Below are 18,158 nucleotides of genomic sequence, written 5' to 3'. Positions count from 1 at the left end.
ATCTCCTGCATTGCTTTGACCTGTCATTTGGGTTAGTGCATGACTTCGCAATGTGACCAAAGCCAAGGCATCTAGAGCACCGTTTTAACGCCACCTGTTCCCTAAGGCGACACATAACCCAGCCTATTCTCACTCTCCCTGCTGCTAACAGTTTGAGTGCGTTCTCCACTGGTAGGCTGATGATGGCGGTTTGTGTTCCCGCATAGGCTTTCCTTAGCATTTTCACCACTGACTCTTGTAGTCCGGCAAGATCAAACTGTTTCTCCAACGCTTCGCGAACCTCCTCCTTCGTCGTGATTTCATCTATATCTTTGCAGATTATAGTGATCTCCGGCCTGCTAGCTCTTATATCGGCTTCCTGCCCTAAAGTCTTCCCGATTTGGCTTAAGAATTTGTCCGCGGTTACATCCTTGGATTTCTTAAGTTCCAACATAAGATCTCCCTTCTGCGACCGTCTAATACGGCTGACGTTGTCTCCCAAATTGGTGAGTTCGGGGTCTGCCTTCACTTTCCTGAGAATGTCGGCGTATGACCCTTCGCCTCGTTTGGAATTGAAAATCACCTCCGGTCTAATCTTCCTCCGATAATTTCTTTTTCGCGGTTCTACCTTCCTCCAAGCTTCCGCATCCGCCTTTGAAGGTTCGATCCCTTTTCTCGAGGTAGCCACTGCAGTATTTTCCCTGGTAGCTTCAGACGTACTTTTCATGAACTCCGCCTTTTTGGGAGTTGAGTCCTTTTTTCTTTTCGGGGTTTGCTGGCCTGTTGAGTCATTCAGCTTCTCGCGCAGCCTCTTCCCCGGTTTCTCCCCTTTTGTGTTTTGAACCGGCGTTATTTGAGTTGCCTGGTTCACTTTTCCAATCGGCGACTTCCCTACTCGTTCATCCTGGGTCTTGCCGTACGTCGAACGGATGCCTCTTATCATGGCCCTTATATTTTGGTGAATGTTCCTGCGCTCCTTTATAAACTCACACAGCTCCATGATCTTTTTACCGAGGGCAGTAAAGCCAGCTCCAGACTGATCATTGCCCAAAACATCGCTCGGGTGAATCGGCGTCAGTGATTCTTCCTCATCGAAGACTCCCGCTATACGCTTCCCACGGGGGGTAGCGATCGTGGGGGCTTGTGCCCGTGTGGGAGGGGATCTGCGAAAAATCGAGCTCCTTCTGAACGGATCCATCACTGGAGCCAGTTCAAGTTCCTCCCGTACGCTTGTAACATTAGATGCCACAGTAGTCAAGGTTCCCACTACTGAGGCACTGGGGTCGTTGGATATTGACGGCCGGGAGCCCGCTTGCTCACTCCCAAAAACCGTCGGCACTGGGTTTCCGAAGCCCTGCACCGTAACTTCATTCTTCTTCTGCTCCCGCATGTTTGGTTTTATTTCTGGGTATCCTTCCCATAGCCAATTTTTATCCACGGGTGGGCGTTTACTTCCCACCTACCCGGCCTGCGCATAAATATGCCCATACACGCGCATCTCCGGATGCGTGCATGTGCATGGCCATGACACATTCGCCGAGCATTCCCTTATCCGCACGAAAGGACGCGCCTGATGGGAGATTTGGCAACTCCACACAGGACTATAGACCAGTGTCATTTTATAGTAATAGCTGTGGGCTCTTCCGGATCATTTATACTACCCAACTCCAAGAAGTGATTAATAACTACCTCATGGGATTGACCCAAAAATCTCCCGATACTGTTTACACTGATAGGTGAGACAAAAAGACCTGACTGGTTGATCCAGTCAGAGAGAATTTGAAAAAATTGAATAGATTCCTTCGGTTTTACGGAGGCGCTGCTAATAATGCTTGGTATATGATTACTTCGAGGAGCTATGCAAGTGATATTGATCGGTCCTTTCCTTGCCGAAATTATGGAGATTTAGGACATACTCACAAGGAGTACGAGAGAGTAGATCTTAATTGGAACGAAAGGCTAAAATTAGACCGAATAGGAATAGCTACTCCGGAGGCCACTTTCCAGAAGTTTGGAATATATTGTCTCTGAGTGTCAAAAATAATTTTTCTTCAGTTCCTCTATTCTCTTCTTAGTTTTTGTCCCGTTCACAGGCAAGCTCGGCTCGTCTGGATCGGTTGCGCGATTCTTTTCTATCAGCGACCCGTTATGGATGCAGTCGCGAGGTTTTCAAATCCCCATGCAGCGCATCAAGCCCCCTTTGCTTCGGTCATCTTGCAGAGCCGATTCTCGTTAACACGAATTACGCGACCATACCATCGACTTTCGCAATTTTTCCACGATCGACCACAAAAAACGCCAGTTGTAGATCGCTACTTCATCTAGGTTGGGCTAATGGGTGGAGCAATTTCATAACGCAGTCGCAGAGAAAGTCGGAACGGCTAGTTGGGCGATCAGTGTAAGCTAGCAACGAAACGGAAGAATGTCGCATACCAAGTAATGTTGCATTCACAAAGGACGCGGAGACGAACCGAAACTTATCACGAACTCCATCCAATGGAGAAGCCACTTCACAGAAGGAAAAGGGAAGCCTGATAGAAGCATCACCTCTACGGACTCGAAAAGTACAGGGAGCAACCGCACCAGCGCGTAAGTTTTACCAACAAGCTAGCAGGATGAAGCCTTACACACCTCGATGCTCGATGCCGAGACAAAGAGGGAAATCTGATTTTCGACAGAATGGGCATATTGGAGCGATGGGTTGAGTACTTTGATCAATTACTGAACAACGAGAACATCGGCGAGTTGGAGGTCCCGCCAACTGAAGACGACGGAGAAACACTGCCACCACCAAGTATAGAAGAAACAGTCCGTGCAATTCATGGGGTTAAAAATCATAAGTTGCCAGGAGCCGATGGAACTACAGCCGAATTGGTTAAATATGGAGGTGACCAGTTGCCCCAAGCGGTTCATCAAGTTATGCTCAAGGTGTCAGACAGCACGCTAATGCCTCACGAATGGAAACGAGTTATTATCTGTCCGATAAAGAAAAAGGGAGATATCACACAGTGCAGCAATTATAGAAGTATCACGATGCTGAGTACCATCTGTTAGATATTTTCCGCTATCTTACTAGGTCGTATAGCCCCAAACGCCCAGAACATAATTGGCCAATACCAGAGAGGCTTCACTCCAGGCAATTCAGCAACATTTCTTGTGTGCGGCAAACTGTTGCCTGTTGGAATATAGACATAAGTTGCACCATCTTTTCATCGACTTTAAAGTCGCCTGGATTGCATGCCCAGGGTAGAACTATACACGGCCATGAGAGAAGTCAGTATCTCGACGAAATTGATTGATACCAGATAAAAACAGCAGGATTACTCTCGAGACCGTTCAATATCAACAGCAGTCCACGACAAGGGGATGCCCTATCATGTGTCCTCTTTAACCTGGCCCTGGAGAAAGTGATCCGTGATGGAGCAATGCAAGAGGCACCATCCTCTTTAACTCCATCCAAATACTGGTCTATGCTGAAGATATCGGCGTCATAGAAATAACAACCTGAGACGTGCAAATTGGCTTCGTCCAGTTCGAGCAAGCAAGCGACAATCAGAGCGAGATCTTGGGTTGCGCGTCATTCAAGGCAAAACGAAATATATGGTGGCAACGTCAGCACCAAAAACCAACCAACCAACAACGTCAAACCTCACATGTTCAAACGGGAAGAAGGAGACTACAACTTTGAGATATTGATAATTTCTCCTATCGAAGGTCGAAAATTATAACCGATAACAGCTACGATGATGAAATCCGCGCACGGTTGTTGTCAGCCAACAGAGTTTACTTCAGCTTACAGTTCCGCTCGAAACGTCTCACCAAAGGGCCAAAGCTCTTACTGTGCAATACAATGGTCTTGCCAGTCCTCATGTATTCCTCGGAGGCCTGGGTTCTTAGCAAGAAAAATTGGCAACTCTTGGCTACGTTTGAGAGAAGAATCCTGCGACGAATTATTGGCCTCCTACATGAGGATGGACGATTCCGTAGGCCATATAACGACGAAATCTATGAGCTCAATTGGTCACGTAATCCACATGGATGAGGATAATCCAGCCCGGAAAGTCTATAAGGGCAATATCTATGGTAGAAAAGAAGACGAGGCAGATCCTACCGGACATGAAGCGATGGCCTAGGCTAAGATACCAGATAGCTTTTACGGATATCAAATTGCTGGACCTCGGCGCTAGACGGAAATGTCTGGATTTCATTATTAAAGCAGGCCTAGACTGGATACCGGTTGTTGCGCTTTTGATGATAATTTGTGAAACGTTGTATGAAACAATGACCCAACTTTCAATCAGTCATGCATGATAAGGGATAACACCAAAGACAGTAATGGTTATAGCTAGAAAACATCTCATGTCAAGTTGTACCCGTCTAAAGACAAACTTCGAACCTCGAAGCACTCTATGATCACCCTTCCAGATGAAGCACGACATCCATCTCTTTTTGTTTTTACTTTGCTTTGTAACCAGAATAATCTCTCGATCTGAAATTGTTTCCTATCTCGGTACTGGGCTTCTAAAAACACGGAGTTTCCGAAAGTCCGCGAATCCCTGGTCCTTCGTCGGGATTTTGTTGAGATGACAAAAAAAGAATATCTTCGCTTACTGCCCTTGGGTGCTCTCAGTGATTTTTTCGCCCTGACGTACCTTTCTTACCAGAGCCTTTGAATTGCAATACAAAGCTTTAACATTACGCGAAATAACCGTCCAATAGGATCATACAAGAGAGTTGCTACACTCAGAATTTATAAATTTTTATATATAGATTCAAATATAGGATGCATCCACCCCCTGTGTTTGTACTTTTTATTTTGAAATGGAGCCTGAGGGAGACTAGGATGAGACTCAGATAAGATATACGAGACCGATTTCAGATCAAGTGGAAAGTGATCCAGCAAATGTATCATGAATACCGTGATGCCCACAACCTCCATATCTGATTAGATCCCACACTAGAACTTATGTACTTCCAGGAGAATAAGGTCTCTTTGATGAATCGTGAAAGCCAAGGAGTTAGTACCGAGATTTAACATTTGAAGAAGTGGAGGCTGCAGTAGGGGAAAAGACGGGCAAGGTAGGGACAAAGGAGGCCATGAAGAGAAATTAGAGCCTAGTATCTGAGAAATTCCACGAATTTCATGGATAATAGGATCTTCATCACCCCTGAAATGACTCCGGGGCAAGGTTGATTTTGAGGGAGTGTTGAGGTTCTAAGAGAACACAAGAAGACGGGAAAGAGGAGGAAAACACAAAAAAACTGGAAAGTGCTTTCCAAATATTCCTACATTTAGCCGGCATCTGTGTTGAATCATTCAGAACTTTCTTTAATTCTGTTTACCATGGGTCTGAAATTGGAAGGGCGGAACGGTTGATGGCGCTTCAGAGTAAACTGGCCGTGAAAGCGAAGCGAGTTACTAAGCTGTGACGCGCTGTAGGGGTGTATAAGAATGCTTGGTATGTCTCGGAGCAACAGAAGGAGATACCAATTCTCAAAGAACCCCGCCAGATAACACAAAAGGACTTCGGTGCCTTCGATAAAACTCGACACCATGGGGTTGGAAGCCAAAAAAGGTCGGATTCAACTGGAAGGAAGGCATCATTTTTACTGTTTTCCTCTCAATAAGAAAAGTGAATATTTCAACCCGCCCTTTAACAAACCAAAATAGCCCTTAACGGTACACAAATTGGATTAGTTCCTGGATTCATACTAAGGGATCAAAAGATCAATGGAGAAGCTTACCACAAAGATAGAGAGAAACTTATCCAAGACGAAGGTGCATTGTGAGAATCTTGTCCGTGGGAAGCATTCGGAATCGTGTCGCCAAAAAGCTGGTGATGATAGATATTGGAGGCGCTACATATCGTCCCTATACGATCGAAACATTCGGGTCCTCGATTTTTCGACTCCACCCTCGCCCTTGGACCTTTTTTTTTTGTTTTCCAATTTGGTTTCAGATGGATTCTTGTTCTTTGCTACGACTTTCTAGTTCTATATTTTAAATCCCTTTACGATTTGAAGCCATCATGTATAAAACCGCGAAAATTTACTACATGACTTGAAAAGTGCTGAAGTCTTCAAATGCAACCGCTCACATTGCCGAACCTGGCGTCCAAGCGCATATTGACGGAATACTTTTGTGGAGCTGCATTTAAGCGCTGGCAGACCAGCAGGTCAACTTTCGCCATTTTCTCTCTTATTTTGGTAACACTGCCCCCGTAGTGGTCGATGATCGGCAAAACCCAGGGCGTCCCCTAGTTTAACAAATAGTTTCATCATTGCGCCTATGAAAAGGCATACTTGAAGAACTCGAAACTTTGGAAAGACTGTATATAAGCCTCTCATGACTATTTGCTGCCTAATGCAAGTATAAGGGACTTTCCAAATTCACCAAATAGCGTAAACCGTCTTTGACATTGCCTTTAGATGTCAAATTTTTTTTTGGGGGTATTTATGAAAATGTCCTTATTTTATCGTATGTGTAAAGGTGGGCTAGTCTGCCCTGAAATCAACTCCTCTTGTTGGGGGAAAGGGCTATTTTTTCGTGATTACAAATAAATGCAACAGTAAATTACCCCCTATTTTTTTGTTTAATCCTCATTTCAGAAGCTGAATACAAATTGAAATCGGCCACACAAACACCTTCAGGACTAAATATTTCACGGACGAGTGAATCAGATCTACTGGCAAGCTCAAATGAGGAAAGAAAAGTCTACAATCAAAAGTCGGTAAGTTGAAGCACGAGTTGCTGCCTACATTTTGTGGGTGGTCCAACTGATATAGAGCATTTTTTTTGGACAACATAGCACTTTTATATACATGTATTCATGTTTATAGATACCTCTCTGGGACTCCAGGAATATATAAGTTACATTACTTCGAAAGTTTCGTCAGTTTTGGGAATACCTTAAATTTTTAAATTGGATGATGACTTTCCTCTTTGGATCCTCTCAAAAAAGGCTTAGAAGTTTACCCTCTCAGAAGTGTCTTCTTTAAAATGTTGAAAGGATTTCAATATTGTTTTTTTCTTTGTCCTTGTGTTTGTGGAGAATTAAAGAGGTTCTCAATCATTGCCGAGCTAATGGTCCATAGTCCCTATTTTCAGTTAGTTCGCTTATGTATTTTTGGTAATAGAAGCTCCTAATAGAAGCTGGTAGACATTTTAAGGTATGAAACTACCTTACTTTTTCTTTTGAACCTTTGTTGCGTTCGTTCTCAATTCACTAACTTTTCGATCATCTTGGTATCAAGATCATCTTCTATGTCTTAAAATAATGTTAGCCAGCGAGTTCGCGACGGGGCAAATTACAGCCCCCAATTTTCTCACGATTAGTTCAAAGGGTATTTTGCCAGTGATGTATCGACATTCATTGCCATTATTAGTCGAACAACACTCAAACCCGTAGAGCGCGATGGGAGAACTAGACTACGCTAGATGATCGATTTGAGACGTTCGTCAATGCGTCAATCCAAAAGGCTGTGAACCGCCACTTCGTCCAAGTTCCAGTTCTTTATTGGGTGAAAATATTGGTCCGGAATATTTAAGTCTCATCAGTTCGAGGCAGGTGACTGTCATTGACAATGTTAGTGCCTGTTTCATAATCTGTTTTCTTCAGATTCAGTGTGAGACGGTGCTCCGTGAACGCTATATGTATACCTGTTATAACTCTCATGAGTTTTTTTGGTACTACGTTCAACGTACGGCCAACCGCCTACCCTCAACTCAGGGGTATTGTTTCTCGGAAACTAACAGGACAGCAGTTCTTGACGAATCTAGGCTGGTTGGCGGTTGTGAATCAGATGATGTTCTGCCTTTCTCGACAACATCTAGTGCGGGCCAGAGTGTAGTTTGGTAGTCCTTTGCTACCTCCAATTACATTATTTACTTACCTTTTCAATCTTTCTGATAGGTGAAATTGCTGCAAATATACCAGAATTTTCACAATCTGTCCTTCGGCTCATTAGTCGGTCAGTAAAGTGCCCTTTTCGTTACTAATCCTACAGACCTGTTCAATATACTGTGAGCGTTGATATTGGCTTTTGGAATGTCAGTGCAAATCTTTTTCTTCACCGTCCTGGGAATCCAGTTTTTCGTGAAGTTTTATATAGTCCACTTTCGTTGTATTCCGGTTCGCTTCCTTGTAAACTTATCAACTGGTCACAGTTTTACCGTCGAGAAACTAATACCAGAGGCTCCTTTTCTCGCGAGCATTTATTTTAACATCACTATTCCCGAACCTTAATGAACCAGTTTCCAGGCTTGGTGACCCCAAGTGTTATGCGGTTAACAGTGGGATTCCACGTTTCTTCGATGGTTGTACTGTTTGACAATTAGATTAGCGTGACCATTTCTACCACTTCCTTACGAAATTGTCACCATTTAACTGACAGTATGTCACTGGATAGCAGTAAATGACCGCTGCTCCAGATCGAAGTCTAATTATTTACTGGGTGTATGCATTCGAGACTACTGGAAACGTGGAAGGCGACATCAGAATACCTTCACTACCCCAGAAAACACTGAGAAGGTTTAGGCCGCCATTGAAGAGTCTCTCCATCGTTCAATACACAGACAGTCAGACCTGCCGAGAGGGGCGGAACGGAGGGATTCCCTCCAGGGCCGGGCTTTCCTTGAGGCTTCGGAATAAAAATTTCAATGAAAAAAACGGATAATAGAGGGCCCGTATAATTTCTACCCCAGGTACTGTTTTTTCGTAAACTATAAAATGACATTTTATATCGTATCGAGAAGTTGGGGAGATCAAGCCATGAGGGCTGACCATAACATATAGCTTCAAACTGGCCTGAATCCTGAAGTAGATGGAGAAGAACTTAAAGGTCGACTGAAAAACCTTGTAAAAAGAAGAGAATGTGATTCAAACGAGCCAATTTTACTATCTAAGGCTTCAAAGGCTGAACAAAGGGGGTTGTTAATTCCAAATGTTTGTTTTTTATTTCTTGGCCAGTCCGATATTATTTTCTCTGTCTTTAAGTACTTCTGCCGACTATATTTACTCATGATTGATTCGAACGTAATTAGTCGGTTTGAAGGTATCTATTGCCTTTCCGCATTGCTAACTCTCTTCAGGGTCAGGGGCAAAGGTACTCATTGACCTAAGTAAGCTTCTACGTCCCGTTCACAACAAGCGAGTATTTGGAATTTAAAAATGATGAAGACGACACAAATTGAATGAGTGCCTGAGTCAAACTGGGGTAGCGTAAAAAGAACCACTTTGCGTCCAGTGGTACGATTATGTGCTCGAAATGAAGTGCTCTAACACGTTTCAAGACAAAAGGAAATTGGATTCTCCACATTTGATTTAGGGACCTAGATAATCGCATGAATTTCTATTCGTAGGCTAATTTCTTAAAAGCCTTACCAAACGACTTTACTTGGAATTTGCAAACTGGTGGCACTTTCGTTCGCAGGCGTAATTCTGGCAAGAGCATGGGGTCTGCAAAAAGTTAAAGTTGTCGCTCAATTGAGGCCTAGAAACTCTAATAAGGATCAATGAATCTAAGTCACCCTGCGTGGGAGCTTGGCAAACATATTTTACAACTTAAACGCTTCTCTTCGCACCAAACTTATATCTTTTCTGTCCAGTCCTCCGTGCAACGTACGGAGTCTCAAAGGTCCGAAAAAGAGACTTTGAAACGATAAAGTGGTTAGGTGTCTAACAGACAGAATAGTCTGCCCAGGCTGTGAAGCAAGCATTCCTGACATCACTTTTGCGTCGGAATCTCTAACATCTTCGGTGGACGATTGACGAGTCTTAGAAGACTTCTTGGCAAGTGATCAGTAGTACATCGCTTTCCACGTGATTGACGCTACTTGTGGGCGAGCACCAACTTGACGCTCAACCTGCCTGTAGAATCTCGCGAGGGTAAACATCGAGAAGTTCGTCGAAGCTTTTGGAGCAGGCCGAGCCGCGCTGGGAGACGCTTCAGGGATTAGCGTCGCAGCTGACATGGCGTAAATTCAGTGCTCAACCTGATAACGACGACGTATGAGGCTTCTATACCCCGGAGGGCCCCAGCCGCGACAAGCCTTCTATTCGCTGGTAGACGGCAAAAATTAACAACCTACGGAGGGAGTGTCATAAACTCCGCCGTTTGGCACAACGTTTGCACCCCAACAAGGAGGCATGCGCCATGAAGGCACAGTATAGATCATCAAAAAGAAGAGTCTGTCGAGCTATGAATAAAAGCAAAGCTCGCGGCTGGCAGAACTTTGTCAATGAGGTGAATGAGGACCCGTCGGGACTTGGCTATAAGCTTGTCACCCGGAAAATTGGGACCCTGCGAAGGCCCTGCATATTAGGTGCCGACCAGATAGATCGCACTGTACGGGCATTGTTCTCTAGACATGCAGTACAGGTTGATGTGAATAACGTGAAAAGCGTCGAGGATTGCCCCCTTTTCACAATGAGAGAGCTCAAAGAAGCGGTTCCCCCTATGAAAAACAAGAAGGCGCCAGGTCATGATGGCATCCCAGCGGAAGTTTACAAACTGGTGCTCCCCAAACGGGCAAACTTGCTGCTTGAGGCGTTTAACGCTTGCTTGAAGGAGGGCATTTTTCCTTGTCGCTGGAAAGTGGCCAGACTCACGCTGATCGGCAAGGGTAAAGGAAACCCGGAGCTCCCGTCTGCATACCGACCACTGTGTATGCTTGACACGGCCGGGAAAGCTGGAGAAGCTAATCAGGAGAAGACTCGCTCAAGCCATCCGCGCTTCCGGCGACTTTTCTTCAAGGCAGCTCGGGTTCAGAACAGGGAGACCCATTGTGGATTATGCAGACACAGGGGAGCTCTCTTCAGACAGCATTGTCAGAAAGATGCTGAAGAGCGCTGGCAGCTGGAATCGTGTTGCGCATTATGTTCGGGCTCTTCTTATTGCGGAGGATCGGATTGTAAGGAGTTCCCTGAACTAACAACTCCATTCCCTCACTTCCCTTCCGTTGATGAAAGGGATTCCCTGACTTGAAGGCTCCCAAAGCCGGGAGAGCGGGAGGGCTAGCCTGGAGAATTGCTTCAAACGGTTCCAGGCTAGTTCTCTGATGTCACGGAAGTGTTTAGTGGGTAGTCCGACAGCGTATTGTTGCGGGAGTCCAACACACTGTGCGTAAACGCATTCATCATACTTCCTACTGGTAAGAAAAAAAAACCAGATATCATGAACGTAACCAAGGCGATTGAGGAGGGATGACATCATTGAACTTCTCTACGTCCTCCGAACAAGGCAGCATGAAGAACCTTACTAGCAAAACCCAAATGGACTCCGCTTTGAATTTCTTTTGGGATTTTACCTCGGTGCAGCACGTGACATTTTGCGCTATCATATGTCGCTCAGATAATAGCAAATGGTTTTTCCGCAATGCACCTCCAAGCAATTCCGTACGACTATAAGTAACAGATCTGCACTAATTGTAGATGGAGCGGTAAACAACTTTGCGGGGAGACCGTCAAGCCCAAAATCTTTACTCCGTTTTTAGGGTATTGATGGCCGAGATGATTTCTCTTCTGCTTGAAGGATATGTCCGCATCTTATGGTGACTAGCCATTTCATTCATAAGAGGCGGAACTTCACCGGAAATGATACGGTTGAGAACCGCGATGCAGTGTTCTTTCTACCTCTTCAGCTGCTAGTCATATCACTTGGCTTTCGAGAGTGCGAAAGCATATTGCCGCAAGAGGAAAAGGGCTACTCTTCGGAAGTCTATTTCGCCTAGATATTGAATGTCCAGCTTCTACTTTTTTTTCTTCAGCCTTTATGCCGTTCACAAGCGGGGTCGGCTCGTCGTGATCGGTTTTGCTAATATATTTTATCAAATGCCTGATTTGGATGCAATCGCGAGGCTTTTAAATCCCTATCCAGCGTATCAAGCTACCGTTCTTTTTGGCCGGTCTTTTGATCGTTTAACATGGACTTCAATGTTCAGACCAATCTTCGCAAGTGAATTAGCGCTAGCACGAATTACGTGACCATACCAGTGAAGACGCCTCTCCCCTCTTCCACGATCGGCGCAACCCCATAACGGTCGCGGATATTTTCATTTCGGATGTGATCAAAACGTGTCATGCTACCAGTCCAACGCAACATCTTCATCTCCATTACCGCAAGACGCCGGTCATTGTCTCTTAGAGTCGGCTAACATTCAGAACCATCGTTGGTATTCTCACTCTAGTGGGCAAAAAGGCATTCCGTCCATTTTTGATAGCTAAAAGTCCCCGGTGTGAATTCAGCTCCGTTGTGTGTTTCGAAATTTGCAGATTGATCCCCTCCCATTTCCGTCACCTATAACGATAAGCAGAGGAGAGTTTGGGTGTTGACGATGATTACCAGCAAGGAATTGTTGATTTAAGGGTGTTTCTTAGCTCTGTAGATAAATGCTCTTTTATTCTGCTCTAATTCTCTATAAATTATATATATAATAAAAGATGGGACTATTTTTTCTTTCTACAGCAAAATGACGAGCTACACTACGCCGAACTTGCCCTGGCCGTATCAAAAAGCTCAATAGAGCAACAATGCAATAATGCCATACTATCTTCTAGCTGTAGCGGTACCTTAGTGAAGAAAACGCCTGCCTACGACTACTTTGACGAACCAACGATATACGCTCAAATTGATCATTATAAAGCGGCACCGGTGCCGCAACAATCGCATCCACCATTAGTATCACCACCTTCCCAATCGTCCTTGGTGCAGACAGCGCTCCCCCATAATCATTGTTCCGGCCCGGGAAGCGGGACCGCATCTGTGGGTGTTTCGCCAAATTCTGTTAAGCCAATTCCTCTCACGTCGACTGCAGCTACAGCCAAGCCCTTTTCACGGGAAATAGTCACGGTAAGGACACCGATCCTGTATACGCAACAGGAGAGCTGCGTGTAATTGCACAATATATTTGAGGATCATGAAAGTTGCACATTCGCAATGTTTATGTACACCAAGGAGAGGGAAGCTGTAACGAATAAGTGAGATAGTTTGTGTAGTCAAATTTTTTAAACCAAAAAAAAAATGAACGAAATTTATCTAGGATAATTAATTTACGTTGAATGTTGGTTGGGTATGAAAGCAAGACTATTTGAATGTTTGAGCGAAAGAAAGGCAAAAGGATTGAACTGTGTGTGTCAACACTTTGGATAAATGTTCAGATCGACATTGAGGGTAAGCAGAACCAGGTCCCAGGTGGTCCTTTTGGTTTTGTGAAGATATTTCATGCTCAGTGATTTTGTTTGTGATTCCTTGAGAAACCTTGCATGCCAAGGCTGACAATTTTTCTCAATATAAAATTTTATATGTCCTGAAATAGGAGAGCAAAAGCTCGGCTCAATATGGTCGATAAGTTATACGTTACGGCTCGGAAAATGAGGTGACAGAAACGACCTTGAATTTTTAATTCAAAGAAGTTAGCGTATTTGGAGTGGGAGATATTTGCCACAATTATACGAAAAGCATTTATCCAATGTGTTCATGCAATAAACCTTCGCCGACTTTATTCGAGATGATGATAAAAGGCATTTTTTACTTTTATATATTTCCTTATTTAAATAGTACAACCAAAGTCGACTTTCCTTCGTCCGCATTAAATATCTTTATCGCATGATTTTAAGATGGATTTTATGCGTGTAGCGTGAAAAGCTGTTCCATGGCTGTCGGATCAATTCTCACATGAACAAAGACTTCATTATCGAAAAAGAAATTATCAAGTATGAATTGCACCTGTAAATATCTAATCCCATCAGCAACAATAATTTTAAGTTCATCTACAAATAAAACCATGAGATACGCTATCATTTCATCTGAAATCGAATTTATTTAAGCATTATCACAGTAGCCATATCAGTTTCGAACTATTAGAAAGTCGATTCCATATCGATCGAATTGAATTTGATCAATTAGTGAAATATTTACTTTAAATCCTTTTTATAATTTTTATGAGAGTATTTTTACTATTATTAGATTTTATACAATGTTTTGTTCTGTTGAATTTAGCTATTCTAATTATAAACAGAAAATTTAAAAAAAAAGCATAAAAAGAAGAAACCATGCCATAGAAAATTGTTATGAATTTTAAAATCACCAAGTAACAGATCCAAAAGACATGAGATTATGAATTGAAACAAATTACGACGACTTAAATGTTCCTTCCTTATACCAAGGTATAAATAAAATAATTAACAAAAAAAGAAAACAAACAAAAGAAAAACCAAAAAATACATACAAATACAAATTGAGAAGAAAAAAAAATCAGTGAAAATAAATAAAACAAAAATACATATTACATAAATCTTATCAAGACTAGATTAAGATAAGGCGATCAAATCCAAAATGGAATATCTTTTTATCTTTCATTTTAGATAGATTAAAATTAACATCAGTAAAAATCATCATTCATTATACAAGGAAACAATACATTCTGTAAATAGTATAAATAAATGGAATAACGGTAATGGATAATGTATTGGAATGAGAACAACAACAAAAAAAAACTAGTTAAAATTAAGAAATTCTGAACGAAATAAGGAAATATATTAAATAAATCCATAAAGAAGAAGAATTCTAATTTGAATTGGAATTTATGTAAGAGAAATTTTCTTGAGTGATTTATAAAAGGATCTTATTGTGTAAAATATATGTTATATACATGAGATATCGAGAATCTTTTCTTTTATTTTGATTATGTTGAAAGTGGACAGATAGTCCTTCGGCGTCCTGCGATGTTTCCCCAATCCACGGAGAAGGTTTGTATTCCAATAAATCTTTATTCACTGACTTATTTGTAATCCACGATAAACTATAGGGTGCGGCAGCATAACTTCTTTTTTTCAAATGCGCGCCACTCAGTTAGTTGATGTCATAGCGGAGCGCTAGTGGTCTCGTTCAAGAGGGAATACTGCAAAGTTTTGTCCCGACACGGTTCAGTTGCCATCATGCGTTGGAATAGTGAGGAGCGTGCCTTTGCCGTTGAGGTTTACTTTTCAAACGTGCATTTCGGAATCGCTTTAATTTAGCCCCGTTGGCCCCCGTCCCAGACCGCAAATCAATTGTTACATGGGTCACTACATTCAGACAAACTGCAAGTGCGACAAAAGGAAGAACTGGAGTCCCTCGGTCCGTCAGATCACTTGAGAACATTGAAGCAGTGAGAGCATCAATGTTGCGATCGCCACGGCGTTCTGCGCGCAAACACGCATCTGCCCTTGGACTATCCGGTCGTTCTGTGAGAAGAATTCTTCGTGATGATCTTCATTTTCAGCCCTATAAGATGGCGATAGTGCAGGAACTTTCAGAACGCGACTTCAATTCTCGGGTGAACGCGTGTGAGCTTCTTCTTGATGTCGTTCCCGAGGGTGCTACTGTTTTTTAGCGATGAAGCCCATTTTCTTTTATGTGGGTCGGTTAACAAACAAAACATGCGCTACTGGACTGACACCAACCCTCGAGAATTGCATCAAAAGCCTTTGTATTCACTCAAAGTCACAGTGTGGTGTGCAATTTCCTCAGCTCGAATTATTGGTCCTTGGTTTTTTGAGGAAAATGGGGTTACAGTGACAGTGAATTCGGACCGGTATGTAAACATGCTACAGAATTTTTTTTTCCCTCGGCTAGAAAATTTGGATTTGGGGGACACTTGGTTCCAACAAGACGGTGCAACAGCACACACTTCAAGAGCATCGATGGCTGTTTTGAGGGAACACTTTCCAGAGCGTCTTATCTCAATTAGAGGCTATTTGGAATGGCCGGTACGCCCTCCCGATCTGTCCCCTTGTGATTTTTTTTCCTATGGGGTTTTCTGAAATCCCATGTTTATGTGAACCGTCCAAGAACCCTACAAGATTTGAACACCAGTATCCAAGAAGAAATTGCCAACATAACACCTGCTATCCTAACAAGAGTCATGACAAACGCCAGAAATCGGTTTACGCAATGTATGGAGAATGGGGGACGTCACCTAACAGATTTGATCTTCAAAACAATGTAAATAAAAACTTTAGACATGTACCTACATTATAAAAAATAAATAAATATTTTCCGATGCATACAATACATACATACACCCTGTACAATGACTTTTTTTTTTTTTTTGGGAGTAGGGTAGGTGAATGGTTTACGCACAGAGTGTTGGACTCCCGCAACAGCACGCTGGCGGACTACCAACTAAATACCTCCCTGTCATCAGAGAACTAGCCTGGAACCGTTTGACACATTATTTCGGGCTAGCCCCCCCACTCCCCCGGCTTTGGGAGCCTTCAAGTCAGGGAATTCCTTTCACCAACGGGAGGGGAGGCGAGGAAGGGAGTTGTTAGTTCAGGGAACCCCTTACCGTCCGATCCCTCTGCCCGTCGAGTTCAATCTTCTTCGTAGTAAGAAGAGCCCGAACATAATGCGCAATACGATTCCAGCTGCCAGCGCTCTTCAGCATCTCTCTGACAATGTTGTCTGGAGAGAGCTCCCCTGTGTCTGCATAAAGCTGCTGGCGGAGGCCGTCCCACCTCTCGCAAGAGAAAAAGGTGTATTCAGCGTCATCCGCCAGTCTATTGCAGAACACACAATCAGGAGATCGCGCCTGCCCAACCCTGTGCAGGTAAGACTGAAAACCTCCATGCCCACTTAGAAGTTGGGTAAGGAAGTAGTCAATCTCACCGTGCTTTCTGCTCAACCATGGGTCTAATTTGTCGATGAGCCGCGCAGTCCACTTGCCCCTTGGCTCATTTTGCCAAGAAAGTTGCCACTCACTAAGGGTGCGTTAACGTTCTTCACGGTCAACCACTTCTCTTAAGTTTTCGCCCTTACGGCGATAGATAGCTTTGCGCTGCTTGGCAAAAAGGGCAACGGCGATCACTCCCGCAATCACCATCACAGCCGGTTTGGAGACGGTGCGGTAAGCAGACGCCACTCGCAAAGTTCCCCGCCTCTGCACTTGAGCGAGGCGTTTACGATGCACCTCCATGTGAAGGGCATCAGCCCATACCTCCGCACCATAGAGAAGGACGGACTGCGTTGCTCCCATGAGGAGACGTCTCCTAGTTGATGTAGGGCCGCCGACATTCGCCATTAGCCGACTGAAGGCCGCGACTCCTGCTGCAGCCCTGTCCGCGGCTGCTTTGATTTGCTCGAAGAAGCTCATCTTCGAGTCGAGCATTAAACCAAGGTATTTAACCGCTGGTTTTGACTCTATAGTCAACTCGCCGATCGATATGAGACGCAAGGTCGGGATTCTCCTTCTGGTCAGGATGACTACTTCGGTTTTTTCCAGCACAAGGTTGAAACCGTGAGCAGTCATCCATCCGCTTACCCGTCGCATCAATATGCTAAGTCTACTTTGCGTCTGTTCAACAATGCGTTCGGCAACAAGTGCCGCAACGTCGTCTGCATAACCGACCAGGCGCGACTCTTCGGGCATATCGAGTCTCAGCAGACTATCGTAGGAAGCGTTCCAGAGGTCCGGCCCTAGGATGGATCCCTGCGCTACTCCCGACGTGATTTCCATCCTCCTCTGGCCCTCTAGCGTCTCATAGAACAGGGAGCGGTCTTTCAGATAATCCCTCAATATGCACAAGAGATAGCTTGGCATTCGCCACCCGTCCACCGATGATGCCAGAGATTCCGACGCAAAAGTGATGTCAGGAATGCTTCCTTCAGAACCTAGGCGCCGAGACGTTGGCGTGGATCCGGTGTTTAAAATTACGAGCCCGGTTCTCGCCGCCATTTCCAGAATCCGTTTCCCTCTGGAGTCTGATTGAGGCATGCCCCATTCAAGGGCCCTGGCATTAAAATCACCGCCAACCAGGATTCGTCCCTCCGTGCTCGAAACGGCGTCCTCCAGAGCATCAAGCCGGCGCTGAAAGTCCGGAATCGACCCATTCGGCGTCAGGTAAACGCTAAAAAACGTTATCCCTAAACACCGGATCCAGACAAGTCCGTCCCCCCGACCTTCGGTAAGAACACGAAGTCGAACATCGTCCCGAACCCAGATGGCAGCGGTGCCCGATAAGTCGAGATACCATGAGGACGGGTCCTTGTTTCGGTATTGCTCGCTAATCAGCACTAGATCAGCATTTACTTCCGCAGCGAACTGTGCTAGCAACTGGTGAGCGGTTGCACTCCGGTGCGTGTTAATTTGCAAAATGCGTTTGCAGCCTCCTTGGCAGCCTCCTTGTTTTTGGACAGAC

General features: G+C 44.2%; 1 protein-coding gene across 2 annotated transcripts in view; it reads left to right on the top strand.

Annotated features, from left to right (window-relative positions):
* LOC119660359 (synaptogenesis protein syg-2) overlaps nt 1-14,644 on the top strand; it is a 354,674-nt gene extending 340,030 nt beyond the window's left edge. For both annotated transcript variants that reach the window (XM_038068867.1, XM_038068866.1), the window contains exons 16-17: nt 6,589-6,710; nt 12,445-14,644. In XM_038068867.1, the coding sequence (XP_037924795.1) occupies nt 6,589-6,710; nt 12,445-12,873 (551 nt within the window). In that variant the 3' untranslated portion in view covers nt 12,874-14,644. The remainder of the gene's footprint in view (nt 1-6,588; nt 6,711-12,444) is intronic.
* The last annotated feature ends 3,514 nt before the right edge of the window (nt 14,645-18,158 follow it).

The sequence above is a fragment of the Hermetia illucens genome, chromosome 6 (genome assembly GCF_905115235.1).
Source record: "Hermetia illucens chromosome 6, iHerIll2.2.curated.20191125, whole genome shotgun sequence".
Lineage (NCBI taxonomy): Eukaryota > Metazoa > Arthropoda > Insecta > Diptera > Stratiomyidae > Hermetia > Hermetia illucens.
Note: the sequence above shows the minus strand (reverse complement) of the source record. Positions and strands in the feature narration are given on the sequence as shown.